Genomic DNA, 20,094 nt, shown 5'->3' with positions numbered 1-20,094 from the left:
AGAGCAATAATAGATAGGCTACATTTTTGAAAAAAATTGATACTAATTCATATTTTTCCAATTTAAAATAAATTATTTTTAATTTTTAGATATAGTTATAATTTTTTTAATTTTTAAAAAAATACAAAATCACTTTTGAAACTGTCCAAAGGGCTAAATTCATTTGGTTTCGATAGTTGGATGGTCTATGTTACCCGGTTTGTAATTGAAGATTGAAAATTGAAGTTTTAAGATAGTTCGAGATTGTAAACCACACTTTTTTATATATATTATATGCATGGCAGGCAGCATGAGGAGGCCATTCTTGCTGATTCCGTGGAGCTGCGTAAAAGGAGAGCTAGCTAGGAGTACCCATCACTTCATGCAATTTGTTTATTGCTTGTTGGTCGCCCCATTTACATTTAGAAGCAGACAATACTATAAAATTGGTTGACGATGCTAGCTAGCCAGTGTTTCCTTTTCTTTTCCTGGCCACAAGAATTAATTGCTTGGCTCCTTTTGGCCTTTGCTCTGCTGGGAATCTCAGCAGATTAATTGCAAGGTGTGGCCGGTGCGCTGAATTTGGAGTGCAGGAGCGATGTTCATTCCAATACAGATTGCAAGTGACGAATTCCCACAGCTTTCTATTTTACTAACACCTGATATGATCATGCTCCGGACTGCTAATCTCCGCCTGTCAAGTCATCTCTCTCTACTGCCTTTTACAAGGCAAAACGTGTTGCAAGCCCAACTGAATGTCAGGATCGATGCGACGATGTGCCTTTCAAGATTCAGGCAGGCAGGCTGCTTAGCTGGCGCACAAGAATCCCGCGTGCCGGCGGGAGGGGAATTCGACTCACGGCCACAGAGCGAGAGAATTGGGATTCCATCTGTGCTTGGGATGGGCTGCAAACCATGCATCCATGCATGCACTTTTGAACTTTTTGTTTACAAATATTCTTATCTCCATCTGTGCTAACTCATCTTTTGTTGAGAATGAGAATCGATTTTCCGTTCTGAATCATGCACGCACCTGCAGAGACTTTTACTTTAGAATAACGGTGGAATTAAACTGCATTCACGTTCACCAAAACGACATCGATCAGTCGTCGCTTCACTAATTAAATACTTGTGAATGAGTGCCACCTCTTACTTACCAGGGTTAGCCTATCAATAAAAATAAGCGAGCTACTATATAATGTCGTCTATATATGGTTGTGGCCAATCATGCAGTATTTTAATATATCTCCAGTCATTTCAGGAAGCCACTGTGATGTCTGTTACTTTGGCTGGCCAGCAAGATGATGGTCTACTTGTGGCTGATGACATGTTGTTCCCGCATATATGCTAGCTCTGTATCCATCCATCTAGCTAGTGGTGTGCTAGCTACAGCTGACTGATTGTTGCTACACACAAGCCTTTTCTTTCCAACAGGTAATTGTCAAGTGGTTACTGACTTACCAGGTGTGGACAAGGCTTTATCCTGTGCTGCAGTGCTGGGATCACCTAGCTAACAGTTTTGTCCAACAATAATAGAGCAAATAAATTGAATGAAATCACTGCCTATAAATATACACTTCACCTGACCACTTGGTGTGTCCATATATGAATCCCGTCGCTTTTACCAATAGGTACATGCATGTAGTAGTGTCCGGTGTCGATATGATTGCTGCTAATGACTCTGGCTTAGTTGCCCTGTTTTTGTCTTGAGAGAGAGAGAGAGAGAGAGAGAGAGAGAGAGAGAGAGAGAGAGAGAGATGGTGCAGCAAGCAGATAATGACAGCGATGTTGATTAGTAGCAGTAAAGAACTAGTAAGCAAGCAAGCTCGCTGGGGGCGCTGATGATCTAGCTAGAGTGGGAGGGTGGCCTGATTTGTTTAACTGGTAGCATTACATATTGTTGATGGTATTGCTAAAAATATCATTGGCGTCAGCATCTCATGACGGCTCAGCCGCGCCTGCCGTCACTGTCATCTGGTGGAATTAGCAAGTCATTTCAGGGGCATTTCTGGTTCCACCACCGATCCATTATTGTCCACCACCGATCTGGTGCAAAATGTGCACTGTTGCAATTGCAGGAGATTTGGATGGAATTGTGTGTGTATTTTGTTATGCATAGCGCATGGAGTACGTACTTAGCTTATTGCTTTGTGTGCTGGTTAACTTCTACTCCATCCGGCCGCTTCAAAAAAAAAAAAAACTTCTACTCCATCCAGTCTGAAGTACTTGAACCTTTGGCCGACATCCCTTCAATCTTTTAAAACCACGACTCTGGATAGTTACGTTTATTTTGGAAACGTAAACATCATGTGTGCATATTTATGTTGCGAAAGTACTTTCATAGGCTGCTCGTAGATCCATTAGATATTACAGCTACATATTTTTTAACATAGTGGTCAACGTTACAACTCAAAGGTGGTATTGCGAGAAATATAGGTAATACTCCCTCCGTATTAAAATATTTATCACCGTTGAATTTTTCTCATAACTTTAATTATTTATTTTATTCAAAAAATTATGTAAATACCATCTACTTGTTTGTGATATGCTTTATTATTATAGGTATTTTAAGCATGACTTGACTTTTTGTACGTTTGCAATAATTTTTTGAATAAGACGAATGGTCAAAGTTGTAAGAAAAAGTTAAGGGTGACAAATATTTTGATACGGAAGGAGTAGTTAAATAAATCGTGCAAAATTGAGCTATCTAGGATGGAATCACCTGTTCTTTGTTCTAGAAAACTGGAAAACAAGTAGAAGAAACTAGTGGAAACGGCTTCCCCATTACTAGCTAGCTACTAGCTGGGAAAAAAACTTTTGAGGGAATATAATTCACAGGCTTAGCCACTGCAGGATCGTACGCACACGTAGCTGCACGCCTCATGGTCGTTGATCGGTTGAGTTTTACTAGCCTAAGCAGCAAGTTAATTTAATAGTTTACTTACTGAAAGGCCAGTAATTACTAATCGGATATCCAGGTTGGTAAATGGCAGGGTGGTGATTGGTGGTGCGGACACTCCCCGTGCAGCGCAGTCGGCCTTGGCCTGGCATGCATCATCAGCGGCGTCCACTAGCTCGTCGTCGCAGCAGGCTGCTGCAGGCCAGGCCAGGGCCAGCCCACGCGCTGCTAGCTAACTTTTGCTTGCGCGAGTTTACTGTTAGTGGGCCCCGCGACCGCAACAACCGGGCCCCACCACGCTTTTGTCCCATTCATGAGCTTGCTTTCGTCTTCCTCCTCCCTGCGCGGCCTGGGGCTACTCCTATAAAGCGGCCATAAACCCCACCGCCGAGCCAAGGAACGCCGCCCCCGCCCCCGCCCCCCCTCCATCCATCCATCCATCCATCGCCTAGGTAGCACAGCAGCTAGGTCGGGCGGGCGGGCATGCATGTACCTCCCCCTGCTCCGCCCCCGCTCTACTCCCGGTAGAACAGCGAGCTTGGTGGGCGCGCGTCACAAGGCAGGCGAGGTAAAGGACAGCAACCAACCGCCGCCCGCTGCGCTGGCTCTAACAAACCACCACAGGACAAGATCGGCCGCCAGGCCGAGCTACTGCTGCTGCTGAGCTCACGCCTCACGCGGTGAGGTTGGAGTGAAGGAAGGGAGAGAGAGGGATCTGGCTGCTGCTGCTGAGTCCCGAGACCTCGCAGTCGAAGCCCGCCACCATGTACGCCGACGCCGGGTTCGGCTTCGCCGCCGCCTACTCCCCCGCGGCGCTCGCGTCCTCGCAGCACCAGCCGGCCTACGACCTCGCCTTCTCCGCCGCGGCCGCGCACTCCGTCTCCATGGACGCCGCGGCCTCTCTGCCGGAGATGCCCGCCGCCCACCTGGTGAGCAGAGCACTGCCGTCTTATATTGCGATTTCGTTTCCTCCTCTCCCTCTGCTCCTCTTGCTCTCTGATTCCCCCCACAGAATTCATCGATTAACTACTGGAAAGAAAATAAAAAACTGCTTCTGTGCAATTTCGAAGCAAGGAAGGTTTGCAGAGAAGGAATTTCTGCTCAACAGAAATAGAATTGCTAGCTGCTGTTTATGCGCCGCCACCGTCTCCAGAAAAGAAAAAAAAAATGTCGCTTTCCTCTCTTTCCCGCCCCCCATTCTGGTTTGATGTAGATAGCTTGCATTGTCGGGGCTCTATCAAATTGCCCACTGCTTACTTTGTAATAATACTATATGTGCATATGTCAACTAGAAGGAACAGCCCTTGATTCTCCACTTGTAACACTAGCTAGGGTTGGGTTGGATTGGATTTGGACACCTCTGGAATCAATGGCTTTGGAAAACAGGTTCAACCGTCTTAGGCAAACTAAGCGTGACTGGACTGCTGCATAAAACACTGGCGCTTCCAAGCAGTAGTACATATCACCTGCTGGAAAGCCTTCTGCCCGAATAAACAATCTTTCATGTCCCAAAAAAGAGTACCCCATCAAAGTACAAGTCACCTGTGATTTATTTATTCATTCTGTCTAATAGATTTATTCTGAATAATCGCTCGTGTTGGCTGCAGCTTTTCTTGCTTTCTATTTTGAATCTTCTTCTCCACATCACAAAGGCCACATGGTTTCAGATATTTAGTGGCGTCCTCTGCTTCTAAGGGAGCAGATAGATAGCCAAGGCATCAAATTAGGTTCAGCCTTCGGTTATGTTTTTATCCAGGATTTCATTTCTGATGCTGAGATGCTGACCATGTCCACTAGTATATGCTGCCGGAGCACGATGGGGACTTTTAATTAGTTGACATATGCATCAGCAGATACTTGCAAATATTGCTTCTACACGTCTACCTCCTCAAAGGAGTGGTCTATTACTGCAACTTAATACTGCTGGACCTTGAATTGCCTTAGTCTCTTCTGTACAGCAGCTCGATACCTACAAGACAAAACCAAACCAAACCAAACAAAGAATTGGCAGTGGTGATCCATTGTACCTACCACGAAATATATTCTTATTAACAAATAGCATCATAGCAAGATTATCTCGTCGCCTCTGTTTGTCCTACTACCATTTCAATTAGACAGATAGACTGCCTCGTTCTTACCAGCTTGTCGGCTTTCATTTATATACTACCATTCTAATTACTATGATTTTATTATCTTCTAGCCAATTGGAAATGGTTCTCATCTCTATTTTATTACTGAACAGGGGAACATGGTACAGCCATCCCTGGTGTCAGAATATGACCTTGGAGGAGAAGGGGACCTGTTCAAAGCTCCAGAAGTCATCATCGAAGAACCGTTGCTCAGCATTGATCCTGTTGCAGCTGCCATCTCAATGATGTCTGGCAGCGAAAGTGCAATGGATCAAACTATCAAGGATGCAGATATCAGCACCATTCAAAATGACCCTCTCCTAAGTGAAGTGTTATATGAGTGCGAGAAGGAACTCATGGAGAAGTCTGCAATCGAAGAGACAATCTCTGAACTTCTGGATGTTAAGATTCCCATGCTGCAAGTTGAAGAAATCCCAAGGCAAGCTGAACAAGTTCTTATACAGGCCGAACTCCCAACCATGGAGAAAGAGAAGCCAGCCATTCCTGAATGCTCACTCCAGAAAAGTGTTAGTTCTGGATGCCTCAACTCAGCAGATTGGATGAATGGAGCTGTCAGGCCAAACTTTCTAGACTTCCAAGGACTGGACTTTGAGGCAGCATTTGGGTTGAGGAGAGCTTACAGTGAAGGAGACATTCAGGTTTGCTAGGCGTCTCCTTTTCTCTTGTACTATGCTAATAAGGAAGTAGCTATTCTTTTATAAGGAATCGTTGAGGAAAAGAACGCACTTACAGCATAAAAGTCTTTTTCAAACACAGCTGTTGAGAAAAGAATCGTTAAAGAAACCAAAACCGAAAAGCATTGCCTTTTCCTTTGCATTGGCCATGCTTATGCTTTGCTCAAAGGCTGTCAAAGCATGACGCCGATTTCAGATGTTACTATATCTGCCCAAAGAAACCTTTTCTTAGTTTTTTAGGTCATTACTTTAGCTGATACAAGACTTCCCTATTCTGTACAGTTTTCGTTTTTCTTTGAAGCTACTTTTGTGTGCAAGATATTGGTATGGTCCCATCACCTCAGTAGTCAGTACATGCGTTGTCGCGATTCTGTGGGAAGAATGTGCAGATAGAAAATCTGGGAGATGCTTGTGCAGCAGCAAATTGCTCGCCACTTACCTACCATATTCACTTTTGGCAGAACCTTGGAGCCAACACGCCTCGACCAGCAGGGAACGCAGCAAACCTTCAGACACCTTGTGAGAGGCTTGTAACCATCAGTGATCTGAAGACCGAGGAAAGGAAGCAAAAGCTTTCCAGGTACAGAAAGAAGAAGATCAAGCGAAACTTTGGCAGGAAGATCAAGGTACTAGTTCTCTGCCACTGTTTTCCATCAGCGTAAAAAATCAATAGCTTCTAGGCTTTAGCTTGTTGAATGGGTGCAGGATGAGTGACAGATTGAATGTTTTGCTTTGCAGTATGCTTGCAGGAAGGCTCTGGCAGACAGCCAGCCAAGGGTGCGAGGGAGGTTTGCCAAGATCGAAGAATGCGACCTGCTGAAGCCGAGCAAGTAGACGATGCAAAAGCTTGCAAGGAATCTAGCCCAGAGCGTCGAGAGCGAGCTTGACGGAGCTTCAGCTTCTAGAAGCTTCTAGATGTGCCACCTTCTGCGCCAGAGGTGGAGAGGCACCGCGTTGCCCGTCGGAATTCGTTTAGCTGTTGAATTGATCTCCTCTCTTTCTCTCGGGCCGCATTCTATTCTATTTCCCCTGTGTAATAATATCCGATCCTTTGGTGCAAGGGAGTGAAGAGCTGAAAATGGTAGTCTAGGCCCTGTACAAAGGCTTGAAGATGGTAATAAAACTCAGCTCCCCTCTTGCCTGGCATGCTGTAATCTGAATCCGACTGGCAGCATCTGCGCTCTTGACCATGGACCCGTTGAAGCCTCTGCGCTAGCCATGAACTGTTACTGTCTTGGCACAGGACCCAGGTTATCCTACATGATTGCATTCCCTGTGTGGTGAAAAAGGGCACAGAAACTTCTACCATCATCAAGGAAAGTCTGTCAAAGTGTCAAGCACTAAGTACAAGAAATGACCACAGTTTTGACGCCCTATATTGCACAATACTGATAGCTGTCACCGAATTCTGTCCATCGAAGTCTCACCACAAGTAACGTCCAATATCATAGCTCCAGAATAACATCTCCTACCCACTCACCCAAAAAACGAAAGCAGAAGTAGACAGTCAGCCATCATAATGGTAGGGATTTGGAGAATAGATCCAAAGAAACATCCGCATCGTCATATTGGATCACATGACTCTACTGAAGGTGATACATAGTTTGATTTGAACATCGCGACAACTCAGTGCACGCTCTATATTTCAAGGTACATTTCCGTCCTTCCTTGTGCCTTACTGCACCAGAAGGTCACAATCCAACTCAAAAGTGACGGTCGCAACTTTATTAGTACATCCTGCCTTGGTCTAATGGCAATTATGTGAAAATGGAGAGCAAAATAGAAACAAAATGATTCGCTTGTTAGTTGACCCCGTAGATCCACTTCTCCGCGTTGCTGGTGTAAGAGACCAGCTCCTTGGGCTCAAACCACAGAGCAATCTCATCCTTTGCTGTCTCCAGGCCATCACTTCCATGAATGATGTTTCTGATGTAAGTGATGGAATGTCAGTAAAAAGGAATCCTAACTTCTAATAAGCATGAGATCAAAGATATGAATAGCTAATGTATACCTATTGCCAGCTTCCTAATCTATATGATTTAGCAGCGAAAAAAGGGCCTTCTGATGATTATATGCACAGGTATACTAGATGAAGCATACCTTCCAACAACAACGGCAAGATCACCCCTGATGGTTCCTGGTTCAGATTTCTGTGGGTCTGTGGCACCAATTAGTTTTCTCCCATACTTGATAACACCCTCTCCTTCCCAAACCTACAGAAATTGCATGACCAACTTATGTATCTGTCCATGCTTCCAAATTTTCTCTGCAGAGATGAGGGGCCTGCTTACCATCGCAAGTACAGGGCCAGAGCTGAGAAAGTCACACAGTCCATTGAAGAAAGGTCTGTCTTTGAGATCATGATAGTGCTTCTGAGCGAATTCTTTGGATGGAACAATCAACTTGATGGCAACAAGCTTGTAACCTTTTCTCTCAAATCGAGACACGATCTCAGAAATCTGAGGCAAAAAAAAAAAGCGGAAAAAAGAAACACATCAGTCCTATTAGCACCATTACAAATGTACAGAGACAAGAGTAAAGAGAGCAAACGTCTGATGGGCTGAATAACTGAAATAGTTCACATGCCAGCCTGCATATAACTAGATGTGTACCATATAACCATGAAGCTTTTCTGGGGTTAAACCAGGCAATATATTGGGCTAGAGCACCCAACTCTTGATAGTGAAATCAGGAAAAAGGCCCAGCCCACTAGGACGAGGAAGAGCTAAATAAATAAGACACAGATTTCACTTTATATAATATGTATGGAGGCTTCACCCTAAGCATCCAAATGGTTTCCAGCATAGATTAGTTGCTCATGCGATCTCAAGGTAGATCATGTGGACAAAGTCACACACGAAAAAATAAAGAATGCCAACTAGTCAAGTATACTGTAGGCGTTGGGTGTAAACAGCAGCAATTGGTTGATTTACAATTAATTATTGTATGGCCATGAACAGAACAGAGCCCAAGGCCTCAAAGTTTTCAAAGGAAAATTTATACCTACCAATTGCGATAGCATATATACTAAACTGAACATATGACAAGCAGTATGAAGCTAGTAGGCTATTAGGATCAAGAATTGCATCTCAAGAAATTAGGATGTCGTGATCATTGCTAATACTGACCAGGCCTCTTTGGACGCCGTCAGGCTTGATGGCAATGAAGGTGCGCTCCATCTGGAATCACAGAAGAGGGGAGTGTTAGTGAGCCTGACAAAAGAATCACATGACATCCTCCGATGTTATGTCAACTGGAGATGGAAAAGGAGTGGGGATGTCCGTGGAGCACAGCACAACAAATCATAGGTAACACATTACACAAGTACACAACACAGTATCGATGACAAAATTACATGGGAGCCCACTCAATCAGTTGGCAGCATCGCCATGTCGTTAGGTTGCAGTGATTTAAGAGAGAAAAGGAAGGCCCCAGTATCAGGAAGGCCACAGCACAAGACGAATCAAAAAAGAGAAGCAAGGTAGGGTAGGTTTACCTCTGCGGCGTGAGCCTCCTGGTCCTGGAGCATGTAAACTGCGGAGAGGACAGACAGAGTGGGTTACTAATTTGTCGGAAAGTGAGAATCGCAACGGGGTTCCGTTGATCTCAACAAATGCAATCATATCGGATCAGACTGATTACTGTTCGATTAGAGTGACGGGGTTTGGATCGAATCGATTGGTTAGTACGTACGGACCTGCAGCGGGGACGGCGGCGGCGAAGGCTCCCCATCCCGAGGAGGCGTGGTGGGATCCCTGCTTGTGGTAGGCGTAGGCGGTGGGGAGGGTCTTCCTGCCCAGGTTGGTGAGCGTGGCGAGCGCGGCAGTGCGGCCCTCTGCACATCGTCAGTCTAGTTAAGAAAAAGATGGAATTTTGACTCGCTTCGGAAGCTCGGCGATCCGGTTGGGACAGGAACCGGAAATCGGAACGGATTTAGATCGCATTCGAGACAGGAGGAATAAGGTACCGGCGGCGAGGAGGGCGGCGGGGGAGGAGCGCTGGGAGGCGGAGAGGAGGGACCTGGCGGCGGTCTGGAACAGCTTCCTGGAGGCGCTCATGGTGCTTGCGGCGAGGCGGATCAGGAGGCGGCGGCGGCTAGGGTTCCTCCGGTGCTCGTCGGTGGCTGCAGCGAGTAGCAGGGAGAGATGGATGGGGGTGTGTGCCGCAGTGCCGGTGCGCTCGCTCGCTCGCTCGCTGCCTGCCACGCCCACCAATTAATTAGCCGCTGCGGCAGGGGGAGCATGCGAGGTGGCGTGGCCTGGGGAGGGGTAGCTCGGATCGCGACCCTGTGCCGACCGCACCTCGTGCTCCTCCCCTTGCTTTCCCACCGTAGAGCCGAGCGCAGAGGCAAGGCAAGCATCGGCGCATCGCCATCGCGTGGCGTCGGTGCGCGAGGAGAGGGGAGGACCAGACCAGCGCGTGGGAATCGCATCGCACCCGCATCAATCGGCGGTCTTAAAAAATGGTTGCGTTGAGCATGATCGGATCTCCCCACCGCACCAGCAGCAACGGGACACCACACGGTCACACAACTCAGAGGCTAGCTAGATCGGTAGATCCCCGAGATCCCATCTTCTCGCTGCCACAGCTCCTGCTGCTCCTCTTGGTGCGCGCCGTCTGCCTGACGCAGTCTGGAAAGTATACCTTCCTCCCTCTCCCTTCGCCCCAGAATGATGCGATGCATTGGGCACGCATGGCATCCGCTCCATCCTGCGCCCCCACCACACAAGGCAAACGCTAAAAAGGTCGGTAAGGTATCTATCATTTCCTTCCTCCAATCACCCGCCCCTTTATTCCTGCAATGCGATGCTTTCCCTTGTGTTTCATCTTTGGGGAAAAAAAATAAATTCGTCTTTCCCATTCTCCACAACGTTCGCGATCAGGACTACAATACTTGATCTTTTCTGAACCAAATTCAAGTCGCTATACATTGAGTTTCATTGAGAAAATCAGCCGGCCTAACGCAATTGTCATTTTTCCAACTGTTTGCTCACCCCTTGCTGGTTCTTTCATAACCTTGCAGCGAGAAATACCATGTTTTCTGGCCATTGTCGTCCGTTTGGCCAGGGTGCATAGAAACTCAGGGTAATATGCAAAAGGAGCTCCTCCTTGTCAGGGAACACTATTAGCATGCTGCATGCAACTCGCCATGGGTGAGGAGCTTGTTTCATCGCTCGATTTGAAATGACCCGAGACGCAGGCGTGCCATATCCCTCGAGGGGCGTGTGCTTTGCAAAAGATTTCAAATCCAAACACCTAGAGCTGCTGCCATTTGCCACTGATGATTGATGGTTAATGTTCTTGTGTACATTTTCCTTTCTGGCTGAAAGAGGATCTTGCTTTGGGCCAGGCTATCCTAGCTAGGACTATTTGTTAATAGTAGTACAGCAGAGGTCACGGGCCACTACGTGGAAGGGCCTTCGAGGCGAATGTAGTCGTACATGACCCCGACGAGCTGGTTCAGGGCGCTCGCCTGGGTGATGTGGATGGTGTTGTCGCCTTGGCTGAGCAGGCGGCCCTCGATGCGAAAATCCAGGCTCCACTCCGTGCCGCGTATGCCATGCCGCGCGATGGCGTTGTTGTCGCCCATCAGCGACGCCGCTGGCGCCGGCGGCGCGCCGCCGTCGTTCACCCGCACCTGCAGGCTGGCCATGTGAGACGCCGCGAGGGCGATCCGCAGCGTGTAGGTGCCGTCCGCCACGACGCCGTCCAGGTGGAAGCGTATCTGCCACGTCGTCGGCTCGACCGTGTTGTCCTTGCCGGCGGCGACCTTCCTGCATCGAGCAAGCAAATCAGGAGCCATACGGATGGAATGATGGATGGATGGACGAAACTAGGCGAGATGACACGAGAGCCGAGCACAAGACGAACAAGCACCTCGTGACGTGCGCGAAGAACCAGTCCCTGGAGTGGTTGCTCTCGCCGACGGTGAACACGAGGTCGCTGTCGGGGTAGAGGGCGGCGTACCTCTCCCACAGGCCGTACTGCCTGTACCTGTCCCTGGCGAGGAAGAGCCGGCTGGCGTACCTCGGGTCGGGATCGGGGATGTGGAACTCCGCCGCCGACCGGTCCGGGACGCCGATCTCCCACAGCGTGGGGCCTGACCTCGGGGGCTCGAACACGAGGTCGCCGGCGTCGACGGCGCACGCCGGCGTCACCGTCACGGGGGAGGCGTGCATGTAGTCGCCGAGGACCCCGGGGACCCAGGCGTAGAGGTTGTACACTCCTTCCCGGACGTTGCCGATGCTGAAGAGGCCGTCGGAGGTGGCCCTCGTCCAGAACTGATACCTCTGCAAGCATGTCGAGTCATGGATCACCGGTGAAATTTGAGTTGAGTGGGAGCCGGCCAGTTCCGTACCTTGCTCTCTCTGGCCCAGGAGCCAGAGCCAGGTTGGTCAGGCGCGGCGAGCCCGACGTAGGCCATCGCAGCAGGCTGCTGCTGCTTGGCGGCGGCGTCTCGGACCCAGAGCCTCCCCGTGACGGAGCCTCTCTCGCACGCCTTTGCAAAGTCCGGCGACCCGGGGAAGCTGTAGGGCCATTCGCTGATCTCCGCTCGCGCCCGCGCCTTGGCGTCCTCCCAGAGGTCTCTCTTGCAGTTCGGGTCGCCGGAGTTGAGGTAGATGAAGACGGGGCCCAGCACCTTCTTCCAGTACTCGCCCTCTTCGAACTGGATCACCATGTCCCTGCCGACGTAATGCGGACCTAGGAACACCTGCCGTGCGTGGCAGTAATCGTCGATCAGGATTCAGTACTCACGCATGCTCAATTGCTCATTGATTCGGAGCAGCGGCGGCGTGCTTGCTTACCGCGAGGGAGGTGGGGCCGGTGTGCGAGGTGAGCTCCCGCTTGAGCGGCCCGCCGTTCTTGAACTCGTTGCTGGGGGTGACGACCCAGAAGCCCGTGGCCGCCGCCGCCGGACCGTCGCCGCCGCCGATCCATCCGTGCACCGTGTTGTCCTGGTTGTCCATGGAGTACTGGTACTTGTCGTCCACCTCCCCTCTGAACTCCGGCTCCACGGGGTCGACGAGCAGGACGGCCTCCTTGTACGCCAGCGGGACGCCGCGGGGCGGCTCCCTGTCCGCCGCGCTCGGCATGTACCTCTGGATGTCGTCCGAGATCGCCATGTAGTTGAACCTAACATCAAAATGCACAGTGCATATTGTCCTAGCTATATTGAAAAAAGGCAAAGAGAAAGCAAAACGGGTAGGTGTGTGTCTCGGTACATGGCGGCGTTGAGCTTGAAGGCGAGGCGAGCCACCGAGATGTTGAGAGCTGGGTACTCCGGAGTGTGCTCAAAGATGGCGTAGCAGTAGAACCCGGAGCTGCCTCTCAGCATCACAAGCCTGCATTGTCTCTATGAAACAGTAAATTTTGTATTTTTTTGCAAAATTATTGTATTGGTTGGTACTGAAAATTAAATAATGTCTTTGAAAGCATGCATGCGCCGCCGCCAGTTCGAACGTACCTCTTGTCGACGTTTAGCCGGAGGCTGTTCGGACGTGACGCGTTGTATGAGCTCCTGAAAGAAAGCTCCACTTGCTCCTCACTTGAGGATACAACCTGGAACTCTGTACCGTCCAACCTGTGCATTGGCCATCGAAAATGTACAGTCGCTTCAGTATGTGTTGCCTAACTTTAGCTAATTTAAATTTGTAGTGATCACAAATCATCAATTATTTACTAATGCAAATTGCAACCATGCATCTACTGCTAAAGGAGAAGAAGTGAATCTCAATCATAAAGTGAGAGAAGAAAACTGCAATCAACCGGGGCCAAATTAAACCAAAGCGAGATAGATGCTGGCTCGGCCTAACTAATACAACTCTAATTGGTTAGATATTGGAACGTCAAATCAATCCAAAGGATTCGTATTGATCGACATCGATGTCGGCGCCGCACGAGTAATGCTACTCTAATTAGTTAGAAATTGGAGCTAGTGTTCAAGCTAGAATAATACTATGGCTACCAAATCTACAGAACCGCAAAATGGAAGTGTTCTTTTATTTTTGAAAAATCAAAACTGAAAGTGCTATCATCATCATCAGAGAGATTTATTTATATATGTGAGAGGACGATCTCTTTCATGCATATACTCTATAGATAATGAGCTAGAGCAGGCACTCACATATCCATCGTTCCTCCTTTGCGATTCGAGCCAGGGTAGTTCCAGACCACATCCCAGTACCCTCCCGAGTTCCTCTGGCCGGCGTCGTACTGCAGGAGGTTCTGGCCGCCGCCGCCGCTGTAGCGGACGCCGGTGATCTGGCCCTGCGGCCTGGACAGCGACACCTGCACCACGCTATTGTCCACGACCACCTGCGGCGGAGGCGTATCACATTCATACTGTCAGCACCAGCAAGCTAAGATGACACAATGCGTAGTAACACCAACCTGGGTGGGGTCGTCGGCGTGTAAGGTGACGCCGCCACCGGCTGCTTGCGGCGGCGGCGGCGGGTCGGCGGCGAGGAGCAGCACCAGCAGAGACGCTCCCACGGCGACCTGGAGGCACCGCCTCGGTGCCGCAGCCATGGTCCACGAGACCGATGGCTATTCTGTGAATATACTAGCTCCTCCCATATATACAGGGATTTGCTTTGCAGGGGCACTCTAGTTGCCTCCACCGGCGCAAGACTTTTTTTTATTCGATTATTGCACAGGGACTCTCTAGATGACCACTAGAATTATTACTCCCGTTCCTTTCAAAAAAAAGAACTATTACTCCCTTTAAATGAGTTTTCACATGTCTTTACAGTCTACGAAACGGCCGACGCAATCGTGCCGCACAAAATAACACGAGCCGAAAGAATTTTATACGATGAGCAAGGAAATATACACATGCATGCCCTGCCGTGTCGCACCTCTCTCTATATATATGCTGCTTCCTTTACATGTATGTACACGGAGTACTAGTTTTATACACATGCAGTTTAATTCTCGGTCAATCGAGGATTTTTTTCTAAAAAAAGAATAACACAAAATGTTTTTGCTACCAGCACGAGCCAATTACTCTGCTGTAATGTACGTACATCCGGCGAGCAGAGCATCCTTGGCTGGGAACCGAAACCCGTGTCCGATCGATCACCATGACGACCCATCTTCTACTTGTTGGCTACTCCTAGGCTTCGTCGTCTCATCCTCACCAGCAGCACCACCCCGCAATTTGCAATCGCTTGTCAGTCCTTTCACCCATGAATCAACCTGGAGAATGTAAACCCAATGCAAATTTACCGCTATCAGTCTCTACAAGGCCGGTCCTCATGGCAACTTTCAACTTTCATAGGTTTTCTGCATTTCGGTGTGCCTCTCTGTTACCTGAATTTCGGAGGTACTGGAGCATTCAAACTTCAAGCCTTGACGGCTCAGCAGGTAAAACGCGTATCTTGTCTTCTCATCTTCTGGCACAAAGTTTGGGAGCCGCCCTACTTCAACAATGTCACATAGCAGTGTAGATTCTTGCGGGCTCAAATCTGAAACATCGAAATGTCACAAGTTCAGTGACAGCTAAGGTCCAAGCACATCATATGCCAGCATTCACCAATATCATTTGTGACTGAAAAAATCACCCAAAAAAAAAGGAAAAGAAGAATTTACCTGTAGATTTCAGATAATAGTACACACACTGCCCTTGTAGAACAACAAACCGAGGAAGCCAGTCGTCCACATCAGCATCGTCTAAGATAGGAGGTTCTCCAGGAAGTTGGGTCCATCGCTATATAAACCAAAAGTCCATACTCATTAGTCTTGAAGGCTTTTGACAAGAATGAAGCAATGGGAACAAAAAAAGATCAGGGGTCATACACTTCTAATGTAAAGATAGCCAGAAAGACGAGCATATCTTAAAACTTCGTCGATATTTTCCAACCTAGAAGGTCATAACATAAACAAAGTGTGAATAATATCATCAGAATATCTCCACTTTTCAACAAACTGCATACTGCAAGGTTCTTTTCTTTGTATTTCATACCGAGCTTTTAAGTGGGATTCTCTTTCCTCAGCATCCGCTATTTCAGTTCGTAATGACTCTACTTCAGCTCTGGATAATTCAATCTGCTAGCAATGAAAAATGTTAGTGTTGCGAGAGAGCAGTCATGCTAGCATGCAAGACGTAAGCAGGAAACTTTTGCATAGATGATTCAGTAACCTTGTCATCATCTTCATTGCTCGTCGACCATCTAAAGCGGGGAATGGACAGCAAACGCAAAATAGATGCAGCTCCCTTAGCTCGTTTCGGAGTCCCGGAACGTACACGCGAACTATTCACATGACAAGAACAGCATGTTATCATACCCCTAAAAGCAGAGAATGAGTTCGGCAACAGAAACTCTTTCGCCACAAGTATCACCTTGGTGAAGTATCCAGGTTATTCTTACTTGTGGATAGACCATCAGGACTCTCCATAGCTTCTTTTGATGGCACAAAGTATTGTGGGAAGACCTCTATCCGTCCATAAAAATCATCCATCCAAATATCCAAGTGCTAGAAGGGCATACTCTGTTTACAGCAAGGTAAAAATGGCGTGAGCTATCTCATAAGCTGGTAATAAAGTAATACTTCTCCATTAGGATGTCTATTTATCAAGTATACATCAAGCGGGACCTTATAAAATTATTTGTGACTCCAGATATTAACTTGCTAATGAAAGAAAACTGAAAAGTTAATTCATTGCAAGAGACAGTTACAAGTCCAGGTACCATTTGTTTTTCGAAATTGCACAAGCGCAGGTGTGCCTCGGTAATTAGGGCTGACTGATCTACACCTGGTACCAGTATTTGACATATGCAAAGATGTTAATGAGTATGGGTATGGTAGCAGAGAGAACTCTGACGCAGCATATGTACTTCGAGTATTTCATTCGTTATGTGAGGGAGGCAGTCAGAGGACCTTGTTAGCTACAGAGCAGTCATTGACTGCGAAATTTGAGTCCTTTTTTTTACTTGTCGGAGAAAATAAAATCTCATGCGCATAAGGTGCTGATGATACTAATATGGCTAAGAAGGTTGCGGTGTAATTTCAGCAGGAAGGAAAAGGTGGAGGGGTCTCTGCATTATAGTTTGGTTTCACTGAACTGAATAAGCAGAAAAACATGATCATGTGGAGCATCATGGAATACCTGATCCCGTTAAAAATTAAGAGGCATGCCCTGTCCTCGCATCCCAGGGAGGAAGGCGGGGACACCTAATAGCAGCGATTACCGAATTAGGCGAAGTTGACACATGACTTAACGGAACGGAACTCAATAATTGAATTACTGACCACCCGCAAGAAAGTCAAAATCGAAGCTTGCTAGTTGCTAATGCTAACCTCGAGTCCAGTATGGGAAGATACAGGAGATCCGAACCAAACAGATAGGAGAGATCGGCGAGGGGCTGAGGTCACGGATCGAGAGAAAGCAAGATCATGAGGAAGAAATCAAGGAGAACTATGGGATCAGACCTGGGGCGCGGCGCGGCGCAGGCGGCAGGCCTCGTTTGCTCTCTTCCTTTTCTTTCCCTTCACTTCAGAAGAAGAAGACGGGCGGCCAGATGGACGGCGGCGAGCCGGCGGCGCGAGGCAAGTCGGCGGTTGGGACAGGAAGGGAAAGGTTGTTGAGGTGAACAAGGCAACAAAGGGCGTGGGTGGGTCAGGTCGGACCAGGAAGAGGGAGGCCAGGTCGGACGCCAACGTGATGACCGACCCTGCTGCCGGGCAGGTTCCGACTCCGTTTGCTCTACCAACTACCATGGCGCAGCCTAAAAGGACGAGGCATTGGTTAGAAAACCAGCTAAGGAAAATAAAGAAGCAAGCGAAATGCTAAGAGACGGACGTCCGAGCGGATGAAAAAATCGGACGCCTCTCTAGTTCCACAAAGACGCCCTCCTCCCTATCTTGTCCTTCACGCCGTCAAATCCCCTCATCCCTCAGCGCCGCCCTCCTCCTCGGTTCCGCCTTCCTCCTTCTGTCTACACGCCTCCGCTCCGCGTGGGCGCTCTGGCGGCGGTGGTGGTGGTGACCTCGCCAACGCCGCCGTGGCGCAAGGGCGTATGGGCGCTGGACCAACATTTCACCTACGATGGCGGCTAGAAGACGCAGGAGGGCAGCGACGACGCACGGAGCCTGGCATGGTCGGCCGTGTCACGGTCGCGGCGTGCCGGGTCCTCGTCGTCCTCAACCGGGTACCCTCCTCCCTAAGCGCCGCTTCCACTCCACTCGCCCTCCTCCAGTCCTCCTGCCCGCTGCCACGCCGGAGGAGCTCCGGGCAGCAGCCATGGCGGGTAGCTCTGGGCGGCGGGCGGCAGGTGGGTGCACGCGGTGAGGTTTCGGGCCGCCGCTTCCCTGCGCCTTCCCCCGCCCTGGTCGCCGCTCCCCCGCCCGCCGGATGAGCCCCGGGCGGCGGCCATAGCGGGTAGCTCCAGGAGGTTGAAGAGAAGGAGTGAAGGCTGTGGAAGGGGGAGTACCGGATGGCGATGTTGCAATAGTTATCTCATGATATTGCATTAGAGATTTTGGTGTCACACCCGATTTATAAGAACATAAATCGAGCAATCATATATGCGCCAGGATCAAGTCACGCATATATACAACAGATTATCAAGATATCACAACACATGTCACGAATAAAAGCGTATAAATTATAAAATGAATATCTTCATTACAACTGAATCAAGAATCAGTTCAAGGAATGCGGAAGCGTAAAATGAATACATGAAGAGCTGGGCGCCACAGGGACGTCGACTGGGAGACAAAACGCCTAGAAGTCGTCGAAGCCGTTGACGTAATCCTCCACGTTGCCGGGCACTGAGCAGCAGTCGAAGATATCCGAAATAGAACAGAAGAGTAGAGAGGCAAGTGTGAGTACAAACTAGTACTCAACAAGTATAACACAAACTATGAGGCTCTAGGCTAGCTGATTCAACTGCATTAGCTTTTAGTTTTGGTAAATTTTATTAAAACTATTTACTATAAGTGGATGAATTACCATGAACCCAAATTGCATAAGAAATTAATCAATATTAATTAAGAACTACTGAGAACCATCCAACCAAAACCATCCGGGGAATCTTCCTAATCAAAGGTTGATAACCCCACTAATCAGACGGAGGATCTGGGCCGCTCGTGACTGTGAGCACAGCTGATATATCAGTTTTACACTCTCGAGAGGTTGCACAACTTTACCCACAAGTCGTGAGCTACGCTAGTTTTTCATCACACTTCCTTAGGTGAGATGGCTAGCAAGCACACTACGAGACCGTTACAAAGGACCACATTGGTAAGGTGTAACCGCTAAGGATTCTGGATCAGCAACGATGGGGCCCACCTCCGGGGGTACAAGACACACAGCACAGACCAAGCCGGAGGAGCAGGGACCATTGAAGCTTACCACCCCTCTTGCCCACGCAGGTAAGTTACTCCCAAACCAACACGACCTAATTAGTAAGTCAAGACCGTCCCATTCCAGTCTTGTGGTTGCGCGGTTGTCCCAGGTTGTCGCTCTATGAACCGGTCCTTATGGAGAGTGGCCAACCAAGCACTAAGCACCGTGCTGGCCCCCTAAACCAAGTTTCTAACAAAAACATCTTTTAAGGAGACGTGAGCCGCTCAAGCACACAGCACAGAGGGTCACTCTCAGGATTAAGTTGCATAAGACCATTAATCAAATTAATTAACAAGGACCAGGTGTGTTATAGCGCAGCAACCTAGCACAACTAACCAAAATGCAACCCAAACGATATATATATATATAGGATATAAAGTGGCTAGGAAAGTCCTTATAGGCATACAGTATTAAAATGCAGTATGAAATTGTATTAAAAGGTGGTAGGATGTTCATGTTATACTTGTCCTTCTCGTACTCTCCCGGCTGCTGCTCGAACTGCTCGGAAGATGGCTGCTCCTGGTGCTCGTCCAAAGGCTCCGCGTCTACTCACGATCATCAAGCATAGTCCACACATACACACATGCACAACCATAACAAACTATAAGAACACAGTACACCAATACAATAGAACAGCACACAAAACTGGCCTAGAACTATTCCACGCGTTACAACGATCGTGTGGATATAAAGAACACCTAAAACGGAGCTAAGACGCGAAATCTACGCTTGAAACAAGATCCAGGGACTAAACTGCGAGAAAACAGAACTTCCAGGGGGGTTCTGGGCAAAAAACCAGGGACCTAAACGTAATTAAAGGCTAGATCTGGGGTTAGCACGTGAAAACACAGTGCATGGACGGCGGACCCAATTTACAGAGAACTCAAGGGCTCCGGTGCGAAAAACAGGACCTAGCTGGAATTTCTTCTGAACGAAGGTGGACTGCGGGTTGATTCCAAGGAAGTTCAGGGGCTCTTTAACAAAACTGCCACAGCTGAAGGGGTACGCGGCTTCTAATCTGGGCGGTTGGATCTAAATCGA

At 48.5% G+C, this 20,094-nt stretch overlaps 4 protein-coding genes across 10 annotated transcripts; 1 reads left to right on the top strand and 3 right to left on the bottom strand.

Moving 5' to 3' along the window:
* Positions 1–3,267: 3,267 nt before the first annotated feature.
* Positions 3,268–6,862, top strand: LOC112888059. Its single transcript, XM_025954396.1, has 4 exons — positions 3,268–3,807; positions 5,121–5,666; positions 6,164–6,328; positions 6,441–6,862. Exons 1-4 carry the CDS (start codon positions 3,643–3,645, stop codon positions 6,534–6,536), a joined length of 972 nt encoding a protein of 323 aa, XP_025810181.1. The 5' UTR covers positions 3,268–3,642; the 3' UTR covers positions 6,537–6,862.
* A 378-nt stretch (positions 6,863–7,240) lies between these two features.
* On the bottom strand, positions 7,241–9,926 carry LOC112888061 (nucleoside diphosphate kinase 3-like). Its single transcript, XM_025954404.1, has 7 exons — positions 9,670–9,926; positions 9,400–9,537; positions 9,199–9,236; positions 8,831–8,881; positions 7,994–8,161; positions 7,803–7,915; positions 7,241–7,628 (listed from the first exon to the last, which is right to left on the bottom strand). The coding sequence occupies exons 1-7, from the start codon at positions 9,758–9,760 to the stop codon at positions 7,505–7,507; spliced, it is 723 nt and encodes a 240-aa protein (XP_025810189.1). The 5' UTR covers positions 9,761–9,926; the 3' UTR covers positions 7,241–7,504.
* Positions 9,927–10,776: 850 nt separating this feature from the next.
* Positions 10,777–14,388, bottom strand: LOC112888058 (probable rhamnogalacturonate lyase B). 2 transcript variants are annotated; one of them, XM_025954393.1, is made up of 8 exons: positions 14,094–14,388; positions 13,828–14,018; positions 13,168–13,284; positions 12,926–13,045; positions 12,509–12,836; positions 12,061–12,414; positions 11,580–11,992; positions 10,777–11,476 (listed from the first exon to the last, which is right to left on the bottom strand). In XM_025954393.1, the coding sequence occupies exons 1-8, from the start codon at positions 14,229–14,231 to the stop codon at positions 11,107–11,109; spliced, it is 2,031 nt and encodes a 676-aa protein (XP_025810178.1). In that variant the 5' UTR covers positions 14,232–14,388; the 3' UTR covers positions 10,777–11,106. The 2 variants fall into 2 exon arrangements, with proteins under 2 accessions (XP_025810178.1, XP_025810179.1); XM_025954394.1 differs by having other exon boundaries at positions 11,580–11,983.
* A 107-nt stretch (positions 14,389–14,495) lies between these two features.
* Positions 14,496–17,476, bottom strand: LOC112888060. Of its 6 annotated transcripts, none has more exons than XM_025954399.1 (10): positions 17,004–17,476; positions 16,813–16,877; positions 16,394–16,458; positions 16,045–16,193; positions 15,844–15,955; positions 15,667–15,749; positions 15,501–15,564; positions 15,294–15,411; positions 15,015–15,169; positions 14,496–14,900 (listed from the first exon to the last, which is right to left on the bottom strand). In XM_025954399.1, the coding sequence occupies exons 4-10, from the start codon at positions 16,161–16,163 to the stop codon at positions 14,781–14,783; spliced, it is 771 nt and encodes a 256-aa protein (XP_025810184.1). In that variant the 5' UTR covers positions 16,164–16,193; positions 16,394–16,458; positions 16,813–16,877; positions 17,004–17,476; the 3' UTR covers positions 14,496–14,780. The 6 variants fall into 6 exon arrangements, with proteins under 6 accessions (XP_025810184.1, XP_025810187.1, XP_025810183.1 ...); XM_025954402.1 differs by having other exon boundaries at positions 17,136–17,476; XM_025954398.1 differs by lacking the exon at positions 16,394–16,458.
* Positions 17,477–20,094: the final 2,618 nt, after the last annotated feature.

The sequence above is a fragment of the Panicum hallii genome, chromosome 3 (assembly GCF_002211085.1).
Source record: "Panicum hallii strain FIL2 chromosome 3, PHallii_v3.1, whole genome shotgun sequence".
Classification (NCBI taxonomy): Eukaryota; Viridiplantae; Streptophyta; class Magnoliopsida; order Poales; family Poaceae; genus Panicum; species Panicum hallii.
This window is presented reverse-complemented; position numbering and strand designations above follow the sequence as displayed.